At 33.9% G+C, this 21944-nt stretch overlaps 3 protein-coding genes across 6 annotated transcripts in view; 2 read left to right on the top strand and 1 right to left on the bottom strand.

The window, feature by feature from the left end:
* Positions 1-9557, bottom strand: part of lmtk2 (lemur tyrosine kinase 2) — a 35066-nt gene extending 25509 nt beyond the window's left edge. For all 3 annotated transcript variants that reach the window (XR_009269951.1, XM_058769309.1, XM_058769310.1), the window contains exon 1: positions 8997-9557. Coding sequence is in view for 2 of the 3 variants with exons in the window: in XM_058769309.1 (XP_058625292.1) it covers positions 8997-9078 (82 nt within the window). In the remaining variant the exon portion in view is untranslated. The remainder of the gene's footprint in view (positions 1-8996) is intronic.
* pvalb5 (parvalbumin 5) lies at positions 470-16341 on the top strand. Of its 2 annotated transcripts, XM_058769311.1 has the most exons (7): positions 470-983; positions 1069-1210; positions 13155-13240; positions 13549-13631; positions 15133-15265; positions 15359-15468; positions 16184-16341. In XM_058769311.1, the coding sequence occupies exons 4-7, from the start codon at positions 13571-13573 to the stop codon at positions 16204-16206; spliced, it is 327 nt and encodes a 108-aa protein (XP_058625294.1). In that variant the 5' UTR covers positions 470-983; positions 1069-1210; positions 13155-13240; positions 13549-13570; the 3' UTR covers positions 16207-16341. The 2 variants fall into 2 exon arrangements, with proteins under 2 accessions (XP_058625294.1, XP_058625295.1); XM_058769312.1 differs by lacking the exons at positions 470-983; positions 1069-1210 and adding an exon at positions 3833-4011.
* A 1787-nt stretch (positions 16342-18128) lies between these two features.
* On the top strand, positions 18129-21744 carry pvalb1 (parvalbumin 1). Its single transcript, XM_058769997.1, has 5 exons — positions 18129-18206; positions 18588-18667; positions 19406-19538; positions 19625-19734; positions 21453-21744. Exons 2-5 carry the CDS (start codon positions 18607-18609, stop codon positions 21476-21478), a joined length of 330 nt encoding a protein of 109 aa, XP_058625980.1. The 5' UTR covers positions 18129-18206; positions 18588-18606; the 3' UTR covers positions 21479-21744.
* Positions 21745-21944: the final 200 nt, after the last annotated feature.

The following is a 21944-nucleotide window of genomic DNA, read 5'->3' as shown; positions in this document are numbered from 1 at the left end:
ATTTCTTTCATGAAAACCAGTTGACACCAAACGTGTTAAACTGTTGATATCCATCTTTCTTGGTTAGTCATATCACATGCCACAATTACTGGAATGACCCATGCATCACTTATACCTGCACAATGGAAATTTAGGAGATTTTCGTCCTAATTTCAATATGATCACAAAACTTACACATATTATACAAACTGTCTTAAGCAACAGTTACTACAGGAACAACCCAGGGTTAATAAAGAGCTTGATCAAGGGCACAGCAGTTCATAGATGAGCCCTTGCAGGGTGTGAACGTACAATTTTACAACATCCAATTGTGCAGAAAGGAGGTCAGAGGTTTAATTATGAATAATAAATGGTGTCTCATTTAAGTCACCAGTTTCAGACATACAGAACATGGCATCCCTGAGCGAGAGCACTACATTACTTATTTCCTAAGTTGAGAGTAAATCAATAACTACTGCATCATGTGTTCTGAAAATTAAACATTGAATGACCGAAATGTCAATGCATCTGTGACCAATTGAGAGCAAAAGGCGGCAGGCTTCCAGCTCAGTAACTGCATAGGTTATGATGGGTTGAGAGATGTGTTGATCATTACTGCGGTCAGACTGAATCCCTGCTCCTCTAATGAGTGACGAGCAGTGGGCAGCAGCACAATCACCTCCCCATTTGTTCTTCTTATCTGAGTCATGAGTTTATATCATGACTTGGCAAGCAGCACAAATTATTCAACTGCTTCTCAGGCCAATAAACACCAAGCTGTCAGCTCTTATTTCGGCTCTCTTGCATAATGAAGTGATGTCCGCTCACACAGAAGTGGAGATGACCCAATTGGACAGGGTGTTGTTGTCTCGATTTGGCATATGTGTGGACAGATCCAGGTGGAGTTTTAGACAGTCCACTTTACTGCCTTATGGGTTTCAAGTACAAGGAAGCAACACGATGACGCTAATCATCCAACAAACTGCTCAATTATTGAGACTTCTGTGAGCTCTAGAGTCATTCATATCTAGTGTAAACTGACAAATTAGTTTGCATGTGCATCTAGACTTCTCAGTCTTTCTTTTCCAGGAAAACAAACATAAAATACTGATGGACCTTGTGAGAAGACATAGCCTATAGAACATTGGATCAATCAAATGCTCTCTAGAATGAAGTGCACCAAAGAAAGGGGCATTCTCACAACACGTCCCAGGACATTCAAGTTGTTTAGGTGAGTGGGTGGCAAGTAGGCGGAGCTTCACTGGAATTCAGGACTTGTCAGGCTCATTGGAAAAACATGCATGTGGCAACACTTTTGCAAAATTATATTCTGTTGCTTCTTGCATGTTTCACGATACTTTCAAAGTGAGTGGTACTTAAAGCATGGTGAGAACATGAATGTCAGTGCAATTAATTGGAAAACAGTTTTTGTGGCCTCCAACGATTATGAAAATACAATAATCGAGATAAAACGATTATTGCGCCCCTTTCCAGCGCTGCGCTTTCGTTTCTCCATAAAAGCCCAATTTCACATGCAAATCATTAAAATCATGTAAAGTGACTTTTGCAAAATGGGACGTGCTTGATTTATAGAAGTATATTAGATTTATTCATGTTTTTAAAAGCGTGAAAGAGAACTTGCGCTGCTCCTCAGGAAGATATATGCGCTCAGAGACGGAATACAACACGGTCATGTAAAGTCATCTTTTAGCTCAAGGTGTGCACCTAAATGGTCAAATACACGCAAATGTGTGTCAAAATGTGGCGCTTAGTGATTATTCATATAAACCTTCGTTGGTCATGTAATGAAAATACGTGTATGCGCAGCTCTTAAAGTGACAGCAGGCTATATTCCTGCTGCGACTGTGTGCTTAATATTAATCAAACAACAAAAGACTAGACAAATTCAAAAATCACACACTGCTCTTGAGTGAAGGACTTTTGTAGCTTTAATAAGAAACAAAGTTTCATTCTTACAGTGAAGACTATGCTGTTTTATTTTACATTTGATTATCCATTTCTGTAGTTGGCCATTAACCGCTTGAGACTAACATAAAAAACACAGTTTGTTTCATTTGTATCTTTTTATTCTATTGTATTTGTCCTTTGCTTTTTTATTACTGACAGTTTAATTATTTTCAACAATTTTAAATAAATCACTCATATAAAGTTTTGGTCATATGGCCCCCTCATAACCGTGTTAAATAATCGTGATTACAATATTGACAAAAATAATCGTGATTATGATTTTTGCCAAAATCAAGCAGCCCTAGGTTGTTGTACGTATCGCTGCACTTCGAAAAAGGAAATATTTGGTGAATGGTGCTAAAAGGTTTAACGCTGTATTGTGTTTGAAAGTACCACCAACACTAAACCCTACCCTAAATCTAAAACGACAGTGTTAACAAAAGCATACGTGACTTAAAAATGCATTTGCTAAAGCAGCCAAAACATTTTAGCTAACTTCTACAAGTCTTTGAACTCTTTTATTGAGTGCCTTGACTCTTTCACAGGACTCATGCCCAAGTGCATTGCTGTACCAGGTGAGCTACAGAGCAAGTTTACAATGTCAGAAAACCCAAACATATGGAGCTAGTTATGTGATGCAAACATCAAAATGCATTAGGCTATAAATCATGCACTACGGCAAATGTGTTTCGAGGTCATAACATAATATTATGCAAGGTATCACAAGAAAATAAGCCGTTATTTAACAATAGTCTGTCCCTGCAATCATAATTTATATGAAAATGAATAAAAGATGTTGGCATTTTACTGCCACGAGTGTTCATTTTACCTGGAAACTGCTGTGAATTTCACGTATAGGTACATTTTTGTTTTGCACTAATGTAGGTTGTGGAGGCACGTTTTTCCAATGAGGCTGGGTTGGTCAGGACAGATGAGCATTTAGGCTAGACTTCACATGCAATGTGATCACATGCATTTCTGACTACCTCAGTATGTAGTTTCAGTGATCTGATCACAAGACCTCATTTACACCTGTATTCATCGCTGACAACTTCTGATTTAATCACAAAAAAACAGATGTTAATGCTGGGTGTAAACAGGACCTAAGTCCTGCCATGAGGTCTTTAATATTTCAGACAATATTAAAATGTAAAGATTAAGGTCGTTTTAATCATTGTGATGATAATTATCATTACTTTTACTAATATAGCCATATATTGATGATTTGGGGGTTTACATTGTATGTTTCAAAACTAACGACACACATCACAGGTCTATATTGGCTGCCTGTCAGTGTACTAAAAATAAAATGCTGTGTGGGTGAACTTCAGCAAAAGGACCTCGTACACTACAACATTTGCAAGATTATAAGGATTATGACTCTAAACACAATCTCTGCTACAATGCCACAACTAAAGCCATCAAAGCACCAATTTTGTAATAAATCCACAAACCTTATGCATAATACATTTTTGTGCAGACCTTGTTATGTGCAGTAGCAGCTCAGCTTATACTAATTTAGCCTATTTATTTGTTGACTAACTGTTAGTTACACTATCAATGGGTTGCACTTCACTTCATATACTGTTAACAAAGACTGTCATCTCATGCACATTATCCTAACTAGTCAACTATTTGTTCCAACCCACTAAATAATTGATTTTGAAAATGTGTAGTTTTGCATACAAGTTAGGGTTAGTCTGTCCATTTGAATCACTCAACTGACTGTAAAGGATTAACACTGTGCACAGGTATTTTCATTTGCTAAAATGATTGTCTGACTGGTTTAAGCGCTGCTGCTAGATTGCTCATAGTGTTATTGGATAATGACTCTGCAACTGCCCAACTGCAAATGAACAATGGTGATTAAGTCACGTTTTTGACAACACCCCACAAAGTACAGGAACAGGGTGTTTCAAAAAAAGCTTGGGTTTCCTGACTTTAAAGTCTGTTGCAGAGAAATTGTGTCACAGGAGCAAGCTGAAAGACAGTCAAGTCAACTATCAATAGCACTCCTTCCACATTTAGCTCATCTGCATGGAACTGTTTGAAGATGCAACGAGGGTGAGAAGCGAAAGACGGCACACTCACACTCTACATAGATGACCTGACAAGGCAGAGTAAAATAGAAAGACAGTCTGACTGTGACTAGGGATGTAAATATACATCAATGCATTGATCTGGCAATAAAAATTCAAATCATTAATTACAAAAGTATAGAAATCGATTGTCCATTTTAGTTACGTAAGAGCAAGTGTGGCCATTTGTAAGCTGAATGTGCAAAACCTCCTGTCTCATTCACTTCCAGCTGTATAAAAAAAAAGTTCATTATGCCGCTTTATATCGCAAACTGGTATTTATTATAGGGCTGGGCGATATGGCCAAAAAAAATTATCACGATTATTTTCTTTTCATATCAGTCGATATCGATAATTATCACGATAAGTATCAAATTTGCATTTCTTTCAAGTTTAAAGCCAGATTTTTGCTCCAAAGTGAAAGTTGTAGAAACCAGACCATTAATTTTCCTTAACAAAATAAATATCTTAATAGAAAAATCTATTTCTTAATTTCTGTATCTGATATTGTTTCAAATCAAGAAACAGGTTTGTGTTGCCTGATAATATTAATAACAATAATATTACTTTGTCTCTTAGATACGCACATTTGATAGTAGTAGTAGCTTGAGTTGGGATGCAGATGTAAATTTTTGTTCATTATCAAAATCAGTAACATCTGTAAAAATTATAGCAACCTCATTTTTATATGGTAAAATCAAATTTTTCTGACTGTTTGTTTTAAATCATTGGTTTTCCTTAGTAGCATACATTTAAATCATGATAAACACAGTTAAAACCACACATATTCTGCCACAATACTACGGTGCAGTTAGTGTTACAGTAAATCCATGGTAAATGATGGCGATTTGTAGATTGAAAATCCTTCTGACTGTATTGTTGCGCACAGTTCTACTGTTTGTCAGCACTGTTTCATCTGCCTGTAAATTCGTGTAAATCAATGAGCCATTTGTGTTCTTTGCTGAATTCAAGCGCTTCACACTGTATCTCTCAGTGCTGCTTAGTGTTCACGTGAGCGAGTAGACACATCTGCTTGCGCTGCGCCGCGCTGCTGTTTGAACTTTGATCCGACCGTATAAACGGTCTGTGTGGCGCGCTTCAAATTACTAGCGCTCTTTCGTTCCGCTTTTGGCACATAAACATGATATCGAACATTTATCGAACTCTTCATATCGTTTTATCGAGGAAAATGATATCACGATAAGTATCGTTATCGCCCAGCCCTAATTTGTTATCATATTAATTTATTAGTATCATCAAACACAAGATTCTGTAGACCAGCGGTTCTCAATTCCAGTCCTCGTGCACCCCACTCTGCACATTTTGTACGTTTCTCTTATTGCTTCAGACGTTTGTTCTATTCGGCTATAAGTGTCCTGCGAAGTGGACATCACAGGATATTCCGCCATGATCCCAGTTCGAAGCAAACGTATATGTTCCATTCAAAGGGCACTGAAAGGTGCGAGACGTGAATTTAAATTGTATTTATTTGCAGAGGTATATTATGTCACACTTCACGCTTCTCTAGTAGGTTTCGTCTGTGTGTGAAGACGCAGTGAGTTAGACGCAGAATTAAAAGTTTTGGATGAGCTGACTTTAGTGAAGAGTCATTTTGTCATGCTTTAAGATTACTATGGTTACTTCCGCCTCGAGTCCATGACACGAGCACCGCCTCGACTGTATAAAACAATAAGTGCAAACATCATTTAAATCACCATATCGCATTTATTTTTGAGTAGTATGAGGTTTCAAAGCATTTTAGATTGTTTCTTCTTATTATGTACGTTCATAGAGGGAGACGGGACATACAGTAGTGTGCACCGGTGGCTCGTATGTGCAAAAAATGCATTGAAAACACAGATGGACAAAAATAAAGTTTAGAGTTTCAATGACGAGCCTCAAGCCTGCGTCCCAATGTGCACACTGTCCATGCTGAATTCTGTGTGATATTAGTCATTTTTAACACTATTTAGGGCAGATAGGGTGGATAGTATGCACATTGGGACGCAGGGCATGTTTCCTCAAATCCAGCGCTGGAGGCCATTGTCCTGCAGAATTTAACTCCAACCCTGATACAAACTCGACTGCCTGATGCTGTCTAATAACTCTGAAAACCTTGATTAGCTTGTTGTTTGTAAACTATTGGCATATTAAACAAGATTACATCTTTAATATGGAATATGAACATGAATATGAATTAATAAATTGTATACATATAAGTTGCATATTTTGGATTTTTGTTGAATTGAAAATAATATTTTTTTCCATTATTAAGATGTTTGCACAAGAATTAACTGTAAACTGCAAACATTCAGCTTTGCTAAAATTAAATGTCTTGGTTTGGTCTACACTAGAAGTGTCCATTAACTAAAACTGAAATATATAAAAACTAAATAGAAATGTGTTCACAAAATAAAAACTAAACTAAAACTAACAAAACCATTAATAAAACTAACTAAAACTAAACTGAAATTATAGGAAATTTGAAAACGATATCAAAAAAACTAATAAAAAAATTCAAAACTATAATATCCTTGATAGGGAGCATGTCAATCGGAACACAGTTCATGCACGGAGCTCACTACTAACGAGCTGGTTATCTGAATCAGGTTCGTTAGTTAACAAAGAGAGACATGCAAAATATGCAGAGCGGGGGTACGCAAGGACTGGGCTTGAGAACCACTGCTGTAGAGCAAATAGTTGTACCGTTTACTGCACTTTATTCTTTTGTTATTCTTCTAGTTATTACCTATTAATAAATAAATATATGGATAATTACCTATAGCGCAAGTCTTGCACACTCACAAAAATAATTCACTTCCATGTTGAAAAATAAGGTGGATAATATGATAATAAAATCTAATGTTCATGTGTATATTTTTTTAATATTTAATCATAATTGTCATACCAAAATTATATAAATAAAAGAAGAATCAGACAGAATCAAGATCAAATTTCAGATTTCTTAATGCACTGCATCATTGAAAAGAATAATAATGGAATTAAATCATCGTCAGAGTAAATATTTACACCCCAGCAGCACCTGCCTAACCTTTTCAAAGACCCTGAATACATATAACAAAACCAAAGCAGTGAGAAGACTCCATCTGGGTCAGAGCTATTAGTCAGCTCAGACTTCATCATATTGCGCTGACTGCTTCCCTCACTACATCATCATCAGTACTTATTAATTAACAAGACCATTTACTTACTGAGAGACAAATGGCCCAACTGGCCTTGTAGAAAGTGGTCTTGAAAATAAAACTCATTACTTGTAGATGGTTCATGTGATCATCAAACATGATTATAAAGTGCTTGTAATAACTAGGTCATCTTTTTAAAAGACCTTCTAACCAAGTAAATCATTCACCACTGATAAGAGTGGTATGCTTGGGTTTACACATTGGCTTACTGTAAGTCATGCTACCTGTTATAAGGAAGTAGTCCTACCCACCTTTGACCAAACAAGTCTATTGCGTTTTAAATTATGCGTGACACTTCAGTTTGGGGAACTTACAGTCAAAATAACAGAAATCATTTCAAACAACAGGGTTAGGACTTGTACTGAATACTGAATGAGCTGTAAAATTCCTCTATTTTTATTCGTCAGGAAAATAATGCAACACTTGGTATTTTAATGTGACATTGTTATCACAAGAATATCTGTGACAAGAGCTCTTTTCAGTCTGCTAGCTGTGTTTTCAGCTTTTTTTCTTTTTTTTTTGCTGTAACAATATGGAGAAGACAACAGAAACTGGAATGAACTAAGAGTCTCTTGCTTTTTTTCTCTCATGTCTCTTTCCCAGTTTGTTTTCTCATTGGTGCTTTAAAACACAATGCTTTTTGCACACAATTGGTGCTTTTTCTCCCCATTTCTCACTGCTAATCAGCAGAGTTTACTGTAAAGTTATTAGAGAGGGCAAATATAATTTGTCAAAATGATAAGAAACACTTGTTTTCAAAAAACACATTTTTCATTCATGCAACATACATGAATAAAGACTTGTCGATATACGCTCATATGATGGACTCATATGAGCTTTTGAGGTTATTCATGGTCTGCTGAAAGTAATTTGCTAATAATTTGACATTTTAAGTTTCTTTATGATGTTCAATGGTTGAGGGGTGAGGAAAATAATGTCTTATTGTACCCAGTTTTTACAAACACTATAGCTTGAATAGCTAATTGTTTAAATAAAGTTTCACCCATAACTCGCACAAAGCATCATGGGGAGTATGAAAAAGGTGGGTATCTGACCTGGTGAAACCACTAAAAAGTGTAAATCGTACATTAAAAAAAAGGTTTAGAGTTCCTGTAGCTCAAACAGAAGCGCATGGCACTAACACCACCAGTGTCATGGGTTTGATTCCCAGGGAATGCATGAAGTGATAAATCGTATACTTTCAATGCAATGCAAGTTGCTTCGGATAAAAGCAAATCCATATCTGCAAAATGCATAAATATAGAGTATGTCAGGTGTTTGATGACCGTATCACTTACTCACCACAACTGCTTGCAAAACCTTTCACAGTGACACATACTTGGATCACACTGAAGGCCAACACAAAGGTCTACGATTTGCCTATTACACAACGCACACTATTGACTCATTAAAGCATTCAAAAGACCAAAACCAGGAGTAATTTAACATCAAAGCATGACCAGTCAATACATGCATGAATTCCCAGTTCCAAACCAATGGCAATGTTGGATTAGTGCTTATTTGATGATAGTTTTGCTCACAGTCAGGCCAGTTTGTTCACAGACAGGTCAGCTCTCAACTCACCTACTGACAGCATAACAATAGACTGCCATGGTATTTGGACATGTCCCATGGCAGTACTGTCCCTTGGCGTATCATGTAAATATATGATACCATAACAGCCCCACACTAAATTTATAAAGGACAACATGAGTGAAATATGAGCAAACGCGCATTATAATGTGACTGACAGTGTTGGACATCTTACCTGCGAGTGTATTTGAGACTGGAGCAGCTTGTGAGAGAGTGGCAAATCCTAGTAAACACACACCTCCACGAAGAGCCTCCATCCTCAGCAGCAGCTAATCCACTACCACAACTACCTAGAAACAGCTATTACATCTAAATAAATAACGCAAATGACGCCTGAATCGGCTCATCTATGTCTATGTACATCTATATCGTTATATCCGCCGTGTCAAAGACTCATATTGTGTGATATTAGTCATACGTCGCGTTATGAGCGTTAGCTAACGCGACAGTTCTGTGATGTTCATGAAGCTAAGCTAATGCTAACCGCTACCGGCGTCTTATTTACGATTATGTCTCATCGTTTTAAACCGCTCGTTCGTTTACTACCTCTCTCGGACGATTAAATGTGAGGATATGTCTTTTCCCAGCATTGTAAAACTTCTGGGTTCGTGGAAAAATCAAAAGCGCAGTAAACAGAGTGCTCCAGCATCACCTTTCCGCACGAGCGCCATGTTTCGTGACGTCGCGCGCGGGCGGCGGTGACAGAAACTGACGGCGATTAGATGTCATTGTCACGGAGAGAGAAATGAGAGAGAGAGAGAGAGAGAGAGAGAGAGGTTTCGACTGTGATGAGCAATGCAAAACCTGTATTAGGAGGAAACTGTCACAATATCCCGTAGGCTACTGATTTGATTTGATTTGATTTGTATAGCACAAAGGCCTGTTTTTTTTTTTTTGTTTGTTTGTTTTTTTATCTATGCATGAGAATAATTATTATTACATGTTTTATAAATCCCATGCAATATAGGCTATGTGACCCTGGACCACAAAACCTGTCATAAGTGTACATTTTTTTAAATTGAGATTCATGCATCATCTGAAAGCTGGACAATATTGGCTGAGATACAACTATTTGAAAATTTGAGTCTGAGGGTGAAAAAAAATCAAAATATTAAGAAAACCGCCTTTAAAGTTGTCCAAATGAAGTTCTTAGCAATGCATATTACTAATAAAAGAAATTTACAAAATATATTTTTGGAACATGATCTTTACTTAATAACCTAAAGATTTTTGGCATAAAAGAAAAATCGATCATTTTGGCCCATGCAATATATTTTTACATATAATAATATAATTATTAGCAATAATTAATATGCATATACATTTTTTATTACAGGTTACATTGCTAAACGGCTAATGCAACTTATATGAAATGAGCTTTTGCAGGGTGGGATGTCTAGATTTTATTTATTTATTGCCACTTATTTTGAGGTCATTTGATGAAAATGATAACGAAAATGTATGAAGATAATGAGAACCTCTGAAATTAGACAAAAGGTAGTTAGTCACGGTAGGCCTAATTTAATCAATAGTATTTCAGTAAGTTTTACAAGGCATTTAAAAAGGCTTGTTGTTGAGTTTGTGAATTTGTGGTTTGAGGCACATTGCCTGTAAAAGTATTATTATGATTTTTTTTGTTTTTTTTTTTTGTTTTGTTTTTTGAAAATAGTCTCTTATGCTTACCAGGCTGCATTTATTTGATTAAAAGTAAAAACCATAATTACTGTTGATAACTAACACTGCCGGTTGGAAGTTTGGAATAATGATGATTTTTTAATGATAATGATGAAGTCTCTTATGCTTACCAAGGCTTCTTTTATTTGATTAAAAATACAATAAGAAGCAGGTACATTATTGCGATTATATTTCAAACTGAAATTTGTTCCTGTGATGATAAAGCTGTATTTTCAGCATCTTTTACTCCAGTCTTCAGTGTCACATGATCCTTCAGAAATCATTCTAATATGCTGATTGCTGCTAAATTATTATTTTTATTTAATTACTAAAATGGTTCTAATTATTAGCAATGTTGAAAACAATGTTTGCTGCTTAATATTTTTGCAGAAATCATGATACATTTTTTCAGGATTCTTATGATGAACAGAAATTCATATAACGTCATTTATTTAAAAAAAAATGTTTTGTAACCTTAAATGTCTTTACTGTGCAGTTTTGATCTATTCAATGCATCCTTGCTGAATGAAAATATTAATTTCTTTTTTTTTTTTTTCTTATTAAATAAAAATCATACTAATCCCTAACTTGTGAATGGTGTATGAAGCACCATAGCTTCATTTAAAAACAGCAGAATCATAGAAGGAGCTGTCACAGAATGCCTGAGATGTATAAAATAAAAATGAAAATGGTATGAATCCAAAAATGGCTTTTTACCTCAAAAGTATATGACATTTTGCTCTCTCACTATGGCTTGTATATCCACACTGCATCACCATAGAAACCCACTCCCCAGTGCCTTTTCCCAGTGCTCACCACTTTATGCAGTATGCTCACCACATTAATGTTTCAACGAAAGAATTAAAAAATATATATATTTTTCCACAAAAATGGTTTTGTTCCTCCAGTTTTATACATAAGGTTCTTGTCTGTGCCCTTTACACACTCTCAGAAATAAAGGTACAAAAGCTGTCACTGGGGCGATACCTTTTCAAAAGGTACACTTTTGTAGGTTCAAATATGTACACTTTAAGTACTAATATGTACCTTTAAGGTACCAAAAATGGACCCTTTAGGTACAAACATGTACCTTTTGAAAAGGTACCGCCCCAGTGACAGCTTTTGTACCTTTATTTCTGAGAGTGCACAAAGAAAAATAATAATAATAAAGGACAGACTTTCAATAAGTGTTGTTAAAGCTATATGAAATAACAGAAAAATGTATACACTATAAACATTTCATCTAGTTTCAACTGTTATATCCATAGTGAATATAAATAAACTAAAATGTATTTGAAATACATTAAGTATATTACATACATTAACGTATTTGTGTACTTAATAAAATGTCCTGCAATACTTTTAGTATACTAAATCATACAAAAATCATACAATCCTCATCAACAGTGACATTAAAACATATTTTAGACTTAATATTAAGAAATGTGCATTGTCCAAATAAAGTTTAATTATAATTGATATATCAGTAATCTCAAGCGATATATCAGTAAATATGTTAACAGATCTGAACTATTCTGAAATAAATGTATTTTAAGAAATCATTTTTCATATTTTAAATATATTTCTTTTTTTACTAGCATTTACATTATATCCAACCAGCTTTAATTTCTAACTGATCATCAGGTTAAATCCTATAGAAATGACAGAAAGTATTATAAAAAGTTAAATGGATGGGAAAATATTTTATCATGACATTTATAATGGTGTAAAAATTGTGTAAAATGCCTCACAAGAACAAATACATGACAAATACACAAATACAATAACAAGTATATTAGTATTTGAATATTTTATCGGTGACACTTTACAATAATCTTTCCTTTGTTAACAGTAATTAACATAAACTAACAATTAACAAGATTCTATGGCATTTATCAATATTTATTAATGTTAATCTCAACATTTACTAACGTTTAATATTAAAAGTTGTATTTGTTAAAAATTAACTGATGCACCATGAACATAATCATTTTTATTAACATGAACAAAAGTTAAACAAACCCTACTGTTCATTGTTAGTTCATGCACACTTAGAAATAAAGGTACAAAAGCTGTCACTGGGCGGTACCTTTTCAAAAGGTACATGTTTGTACCTAAAGGGTCCATTTTGGTACCTTAAAGGTACATATTAGTAATTAAAGTGTACATGTTTGAACCTAATAGGTACAAAAGTGTACCTTTTGAAAAGGTATACTGCCCCAGGCAGCTTTTGTACCTTTATTTCTGAGAGTGTGTAAGTTAATGCATTAATTAATGTTAACAAATGAAAGCTTACTGTAAAGTGTTACTATTTTATTTTTTTCACTTATTTATTGTATGAACATATTGATAAGGCGCTCATCGTGTTGATTCTATATTTTATTGTTATATATGATTGTGAGTTTTCATTGTAATTTGCTTTTGGAGTTCAGCACAAACCAGAAGAAATTTCCTTCCCAGCATCATCACAGGTCTCAGTAGTAAATCAGAGCCAAGCTCACCGGAGTCCTTCGTCATGAGCATAATTATGCAAAAATCACATCCTTTCAAACCAATAGCTATCAGAAATGATCTGCTTGGATTAGCTAATGAGGAGGGAGGTGTTTTGTGGCCTCCTTGGGTTTAAGGGCACGGGTTTCATGCTCTCTCTGCACTTTAGGTCCCAGAACTGAGAAGGTCTCTGTTTCTTAATTGTTCCTGAAGATATACCTGAAGAGGAGCTTCACTTCCACAGCCCGTTCGAAGGTGAGTGCCTGCTTCTTAACATATACTATATGCTAAAATGAAGTTGTTTTTGGTGGAATCAAGTATCTAAATCAGAATTTGTAATACAGAATTATATTTTTTTTTTATCGCAATGCATTGCATCTTTGCATTTTCACAAGGTCATGAGTAATATGAGCTTAGCAGCATTTATGTTAATGTTTATATTAGTTTATTGGTACGTTCAAATTGGACAGAAATGCTTGTAAAAAATGTCACTGTTCAATTAAAACATGCATATACTGGATTTAGTATTTTATTGTATCTCTAATTGCAATTTGTATTTGTAGTACTTTCTATTTTTGAGGAAACATGGCACTTGCAGGACACCTGAAGCAAGATGACATTGCTGCAGCTATCCAGGCTTGTCAAGGTGTGACACACACACACACACAATCAATCATCAGAACATGCAACTGATATTTATGCTCATCTACAAGAGCACATGTTATTCATATGTGCTTACGCATGTTAAACAGCTTTGTTATTCTCACTAACAGCAACAACATAAAGAGCTGCTTTAGTTACAGCTACACACGCACACACACATGCTCACAGGGATACTCCCATAGGCCGGTGGGGATGGGTAGATCCAGGTATCCAGGCAGCCAGAGGCTGGGGAGCAGCTGCCACCAGGATACCAGTGTGTTTGTGCCGAGCATCCAGAAACACACACACACACACACACTCACCAGCCACACAGATATCAGATCACAATCATGCTTACTGTAACTTTTCATCACAAATGACACAAAATATGTTATCCAACCAATGCAATATGTCTATTTCTGAATCACATGCACATGCAAATTACACTCTCAGAGAAAAAAAGATGCAAAGCTGTACCTAAAAAAGGCACTAATATATACTTCTAAATGACTAATTATGTAGCTTTAAAGTAGTAATATGTAGCATTTAGGGGTAAATAAGGTACAGAGATGTCCATTTTTATTTTTTTTTATTTTTTTGCTTTTGTACCTTAGGGTTTATTAATATGATTATACAACCATATTGAGTTAGCATTAATGCACGTAGTAGTAGTCCATTCTGCATCAATGCCAAAGTCAGACCAGACAAATGGTTTGTATTCTATTACACTCATAAATAAAATAAAATAAAATAAAATAAGATAAAATAAAATAAAATAAAATAAAATAAAATAAAATAAAATAAAATAAAATAAAATAAAATAAAATAAAATAAAATAAAATAAAATAAAATAAAAAAATAAAATAAAATAAAATAAAATAAAATAAAATAAAAAAGGCCTACATTTAAGTTTTATTTATCTGAGTTGCATATGAAATTGTCATACAGTTTTAACATAAACTAATAAACTGTTTGTGATGCATATTCAAAAAATAAATACATACATTAAACAGGTAAGAAATTGGTAAGATTTCTGCACTCCAAAAAATCATGGCATAGTTTAGGCCTATAAACTATTTGCATCTATTTGATTTTATTTAAATAATTATATTCAAGCATGTTCATTGTGAAAACAATTTATTCATTTAAAAAGTATGAACATAGTTAAAATATCACTGAAAAGAATGTGGTCTAGAAACAATTTCTACTTAGAAATTGCTAGTAACTTTCACAGTTAATTATAAATAAATGGCAAGTAACAAATTGAAATTTGGAAGCAGAAAGTAGTATTTTCTTGTCAAATGCACTCCAGTAAGTACATTTATTCTGTGGAATTTACTGGATTTACTGATGATATATATCTGACAAATATGCATCAATTTGGTTTATTACCTTGTGTCCATTCTAAATGGATTGAAATTTCATATGAATTCAATTACATAAATCTTAAATGTAGGTCTAAATATTTAATATTCTATTTTGTTTATCATATTTTTGTCTTTCAGCCCCAGGGAGTTTCAACTACCAGACGTTCTTTGAACACGTGGGCCTGGCAGGCAAAGCTGCTTCTGATGGGGAGAAGGTGTTCAAGGCCCTGGACCAGGACAAGAGCGGATACATTGAAAAAGAGGAGCTGAAGTAAAGCATTCTTTAAACCATGTTTATTCATGGATTGTATTATTAGTATATGTAGTTGAATATTTGTGTGCTGTTCTTTGATTGTGTCTCCAGACGCTTCCTCCAGAACTTCTGCCCGAAAGCCAGAGAGCTCACAGAGGCCGAGACCAACACTCTCCTGGCAGCTGGGGACAGTGATGGAGACGGCAAAATTGGCATGGAAGGTAAAGACAAATCAGCACTTAGGCCTTGCAGAATAGGCCCCTGGGAGCCATACTCCTATAGAAACCAGGGCCCCTCCTTCACTGTCTAGCTCCTGTTTCAGCCTGAGGGACTAATCAGCTGTACAAATGAGAATTAGACCAATTCTACTTCCTTTAAAATGTACAGACGCACTGATTGTCTTGAAAGACTGGGAATTGACTGATGGGAATTCACTCTCTCCCCAGTCAAATTATCATGTCGTTCCGGCAGGGTGTTTGACTCTGGCAGTGAAGAAAGTAACTTAGATTTGCATCCACACTTTTATATTTACAGAATGTATTTTTTTTCTGAGAAGTGTTATATTAGGCTATAGTAGATTATATTATAACATTTGGGGAATTTGGAAAGATGACCTAAAGATTTCTGCTTATATTGTTAAAATTTGTTTTTTAGAAGTTGAATTTCTTTCCAAAACTACAATAACAGATTTTTAAAACTAAATTTTAATTTGAAAGCAATGAATTGGACAATATTGACTGAAAAACAGAGTGGCCAGCATATATGGGATCTCCTTTAATACTAGTTTTGTCTGTGCAGAAATAACTGCACTTTCATATTTACAGAAATTGTGTACAGTGTACAGTGTACAGAAATTTTTAAATATATAACTGAACAGTATCAAATATTTAGGACAGCATTTCACTTGTTTTTCTTGCTCTTCTTCTTTTTTGTCAGAATTCTGCGGCTTGCTGAAATGAAAATATGGTGAATGTCTTCACTGAGTTGAACTTCATTTCATGATTCTCTCTTATTTATTTGCATGCATTATCTGTGATTGCTTTTTATGTGAGTTGCTTATTAAAATATGTTTAGCAAGTAAAAGTGCAAATTGGGTACACATCAAAATTTGCTTCTGTAACTAGTGATCGTAGACTATATGAAACTGCTCAATAAAATGAAGTCTCCAAATACAGGAATTCTTTTATCCACCTTTGCCTCATGTGATCTTTTATACTTTTCAAGTGTATGAAATATGGACATGACAATAATAAAAACACCACAATAAAATAAAATAAAATAAAATAAAATAAAATAAAATAAAATAAAATAAAATAAAATAAAATAAAATAAAATAAAATAAAATAAAATAAAATAAAATAAAATAAAATAAAATAAAATAAAATAAAATAAAATAAAATAAAATAAAATAAAATAAAATAAAATAAAATAAAATAAAATAAAATAAAATAAAATAAAATAAAATAAAATAAAATAAAATAAAATAAAATAAAATAAAATAAAATAAAATAAATAAAATAAAATAAAATAAAATAAAATAAAATAAAATAAAAATATAAATATTTGACATAAAAACTTAATTTAAATTTTAGAAGGATAATCACATCCAAATTAATATAGCAAAAGAAAGCACTACAAACATTACAAAAATAAACACCACAACAATAACATAAAATGAAAAAAATAAATAATAAAATAAAATAAATATTTGACATAAAACTGAATTTTAATTTTAGAAGGGATAATCACATCCAAATTAATGCACTTCAAACATTACAAAAATAAAATGAATAACATGAGAATATTAAAATAATATTAAATTAAAAATAGTTGTAAATAAAACAAATATTATTGGACAAGAAAATACTATTTCAGTCTTTATATGTCAAAATTTGATGTTTATATTATTATACATGTTTACATTATTATTGTCATTTTTTGTAATTATTTGTGAAATTTATTAGTAATTTCTGAGAGAAAATTGTTTCTCCAGTGGAAATAAGAAATAAAAATAATGGTTCCAATAATTTAAAAGATGAGCAATTATGAAAAAAATTAATTAACCAATGTGTTTTACACTGTAAAAAATGATTTTTCAAAGTTGTAAATAAAACAAAGCTCATTAACATACATTTTTCAAGACAATAGTATTTCAGTCTTTATACATCAAAATTTCCTGTTTAATTCAATGTTTTACTTTGCCATTTCTTTTTACTTATTTATGAAACATACTGAATACAAATGTATTTCTGAATACAAATGATTTCAAAGTAGATCCTACCCTATTAATTTAGTGTACAATAAATATGAAGGGTGTTATGCAAGCGTGTTTCATCTTCAGATTGCACAATATGCTTCACGTAGGCCATATAAATGAGTCTCTAATCCAGCCTGTGACATGAACACATCTGCTAAAGTTTCAGTATTGATCATAATAAGCCCCTAAATGTCGGTGCGAATTATTCTTATCACGCAATGACATGATTTACAGCCACAAGACGCTGTTTATTGCACCACAGCTCCCCATCCAGAATTTCTAACCTGGAAGAGAAACCCGATCCGGCCCAATCAAACTCAAGCTCACTGAAATCTGATGTGTTTCTGTCCAGAAATGCCAAATTAAAGATGAAATAAAAGTAAATATCTTGATCAAACTCTTGATAAGGTGGGAACAGACGTCTGCTTAACCTGAGCCTCCCGAGGGAGGAGGGCCTCAGGGCCTATAGGGTCCCACACATGGTTCTGAACATCGTTTGTGAGACTAAAAATAGTCCAACTTGACTACTGGACACATTTTTTCAGCACTATTCCTAACGTAGACCCACATGCGGTATCTGTTACTGAGCTTCGAATTCCTGTAAATGGTGAGGCTGAGGGTATATAAGCTGGGACCCCCAGAAGCCTTGGTCACACCTCGACTAACTCCTTTGGTTTTTCACTCGCCTTAGACAAGCGCAAGGTGAGTCCATACAGCGGATGCATTGGTCTACAAAGGCTCGTCGACATATTAACACTTTCAAAGATCACAGCACACTGTGGAATATGTATGTGTATTAACGGGGAGCATCAGGAGCATCCTGCTGTGGATGCAGAGGCTAAAGATGGGAGACCTTGGACGCTAAATGGCTTGACGCTGAGGATAACTATATAGATGATCAGTAGAGAGCATTTAGTGCTCTGTGCAAATGTTTCTGTTGCATCTGTATAAGAGGAAAATCAGGCACTTGCTGATGGATCTGAGTTACATGAGTCTCTGATGCCTGTGTTTGAACTTATTGATGTGTTGCACTGCATAAGTTTTTTATGAGTTGTTCTTATACAGTATTTTGCTGTTTTGCAGCTTAATCGGAACCAGAACAATGGCCGTTGCTGCTATGCTCGCCGCAGCTGATGTGGATGCTGCTATTGCTGCCTGCCAGGGTAAGACATTGTGTGATAATCTCATATTACAGTTTATCGCAACTGGGTAAATACCGTATAATAACTGACATGTAGAAGTCGTTAGCAACTACTTAACAGATCAGCAGTTCATGCACATTCAAATATAAAGACGGATTAATCAAAGGACATTTCTGACTGTATGACTAATGATCTGTGAAGCACGGCAGAATGCACGGATGTTCGCTAAAGATTTGAAAGAGATCAAATATTAGCTGTAACTAATATGAACAAACATTGATATAGCAGGAAGTCATTTTGCAATGATATTTCAGGTATTTGTAAATATTAAATTTAAAAAATGTTAAACTTATAATTAATAAATGTTAAAATTTGTCTTCAACTAAAACTACATAAAAAAAAACGAAACTAAATTTGAATAAATATAATATATTTTAATAAATGAATTGGACAATATTGACAGAAAAACTGTCAATAATTGGACAGCATACATTATTAACTCCTTTAATACAGTTGTTTTGTATAGCATATTATATTATATTTTGGGTTATTTCGAAAATTCATGTGTTTAAGAAATTGAAAATTTGTTTTGTAGAAAACGAATTTCTTTAAAAAAGTTAACTTTTAAAGAAATCATTCATTTTTAATAAAATAATACATTTTAATAACTCTCATGAGCGTCACAACATATTTTGATCAAATGAAATATTGACATGTTTTCTTTCTCATTTTGACACCCAAACCTCTCTCCACATGCAGCTGCTGACTCCTTCAACTACAAGGCTTTCTTCGCCAAGGTCGGCCTGTCCGCCAAGTCCGCTGATGACGTCAAGAAGGCTTTCGCCATCATTGACCAGGACAACAGCGGCTTCATTGAGGAGGATGAGCTGAAGTGAGAATCGTAATAATCATTGACCCTGGATAGTGTAAAACAGTGGCGGCTGCAGGGTTAATAACAGGCCTGTGCTCTTCCTGTAGGCTGTTCCTGCAGAACTTCAAGGCCGGTGCCAGGGCTCTGACCGACAAAGAGACCAAGGCCTTCCTGACTGCTGGTGACAGTGATGGTGATGGCAAGATTGGAGCTGAAGGTACATGAAAAATGCCATTTTGACACCATTTTACATCTCAGATTAGATCTAGAAAGGAAGTCAGGAAAGGAAGTCTAAGCTCTTGAGTGCTTGGTAGTGGAGCTTGCCTTTTTTGGTTTGTAGATGCAAGTGAGAAAGCTTGGGTATAAACCCTAGAAGTTGGGAAAAGCCTACAGTGTATGACAGAGAAAATCGAAGGAAAATGGCCTGAAATTGTTCGTAGTATTTTTCATTCATTTAGCATTTCTTCCCACATAATATCACAACATAACATCACTCAGGGCTCAATAGTAAGAGTTATTTCTGCTTGTTTTGTCAGGCCAATAATTCAGATTTCTAGGTGCAGATATCTTTTTTTTACATATATATTTCAATATTTATAATTTGCAATAATATTTTCAACCCATCCAAGTGAAACATTTAAAAAAAATGTAAATTGTAGATATAATTTTTTTTAAAGAATTTTAATATTTACTTAAATATATATTTATTCATGTGCAAACTTTAAAAACAATAAAGTGAAAATAAAAATCCAATTGTATATGTAATTTTTACATATATATATTTAATATTTACACATTTATTAATATGCATATTTTATATTTATTACTCATATTTTCACATATTTATTTTAATATTTATTTATATGTATTCATTCATATGCAAATTTTACAAATGATGTATTACTATACATTTTCCACACATGTATTTATTCAGTTTCTATACAAAGAACATGTTTCTTATGAATTCTACCAAGTGAAATTTAAAAATGTAAATTTATAATTGTAAATATAATTTTTTACATATGTTTTAATATTTACTTACATATATATTCATTCGTGTGCAGATTTTAAAATAATATTTACTATTATACATTTTCCACACATAAAAGTTTTTCATCCAATTTAAAGTTCTTTGTATAGAAAATTTGCAATAACGTTTTTGTGTGAAAGTGATTTTTGAAAATGTAAATACATATAAATGTATTCATTTTTCATCCAGTTTTAAGTTTTCCACACATTTCCCAGTTTTTCCATCAAATTTTAGGTTTTCTTTACAATTAATATTTGCAATAACATTTTCAACCTTTTTTATGGATGCCACCAAGTGAAACATTTGAAAATTAATTTCCAGTTGTATATGCAATTTTTTAAATATATTTTATATAAAAAATGTTATATAATTTTTGTATATATTTAATATTTACACATTTATTCATATACATATTTTATATTTATTATTCATAATAATATTCATTATTATACATTTTCCACACATATAATTCAAATGTTAAGTTTTTTTTTTAATATAATGAAAATTTTATCCATTCTTATATATTCTTGCGATTTTAACAACAAATATGAGTTAGAGGATAATCGTCAGTTAGATTATTTTAACTAGCTAACAAGCTGACAAAATACCCACAATAAGAAGAAAAAGCAAACGTAATGTAGGGAAAGTGACAGTGCCATTAACTGAGCCGAAACGCTCTCACAGTGGCCTCAGGCCAGCAGGCCATTCTTATTATTGAGCTCTGTCACTGTCACTGTCACTGTCTGTTTACTTGGCAGCATCCACTGAAGCTCCACTGTAGTGTAGGATGACGAGCAGTAGTGCAGTTTACCAACACTAACAGTCCCCTGACGATATTTGGAAATGAAATTGGTGATATTTGCAGAATTGCCTAACGCTAGTCTCATCTCTGTCTCATCTCACAGAGTTTGCTGCTCTTGTAAAGGCTTAAATTTTCATCTGACCAAGACCCTTCCAATATCAAGGAACCAGAACTCACGACAGCTCACACCTTTCTCAGCCGAACTTTTTTATATGATCTTATTTATGACTGACTTTGGATAGTTGACTCAGTTTTGAGTACAGTGTCTGGATGAGGGTACTGTTTGTGTTAGTTGGATGTTATATTTCAAGCCCATTGGCTTGTGCACATGTACAATCTTGAATGCACTTCTGGGGAAGAGTGAAAAACAAGGAATAAATATAGTTTTGGTGTAACATGTCTTTGAAGCTGAATCTTTTGGGTTTGTGCCGTCGTTGGATGTCCTCTCACGATAATGCACTCATAGTTAAGGATGTCCTGCAGGCCGCTTTTGGCACGAGGCTGGCCGAGGGAAGGCCGGGAGATTTGCTGAGATGCACTGGAAGGGATTTGCAGAGGATAGTTTTCACATGCCCAATTAGAGTCCATGGCAGCT

The sequence above is a fragment of the Onychostoma macrolepis genome, chromosome 03 (genome assembly GCF_012432095.1).
Source record: "Onychostoma macrolepis isolate SWU-2019 chromosome 03, ASM1243209v1, whole genome shotgun sequence".
In the NCBI taxonomy this organism is placed as follows: Eukaryota; Metazoa; Chordata; class Actinopteri; order Cypriniformes; family Cyprinidae; genus Onychostoma; species Onychostoma macrolepis.
Note: the sequence above shows the minus strand (reverse complement) of the source record. Positions and strands in the feature narration are given on the sequence as shown.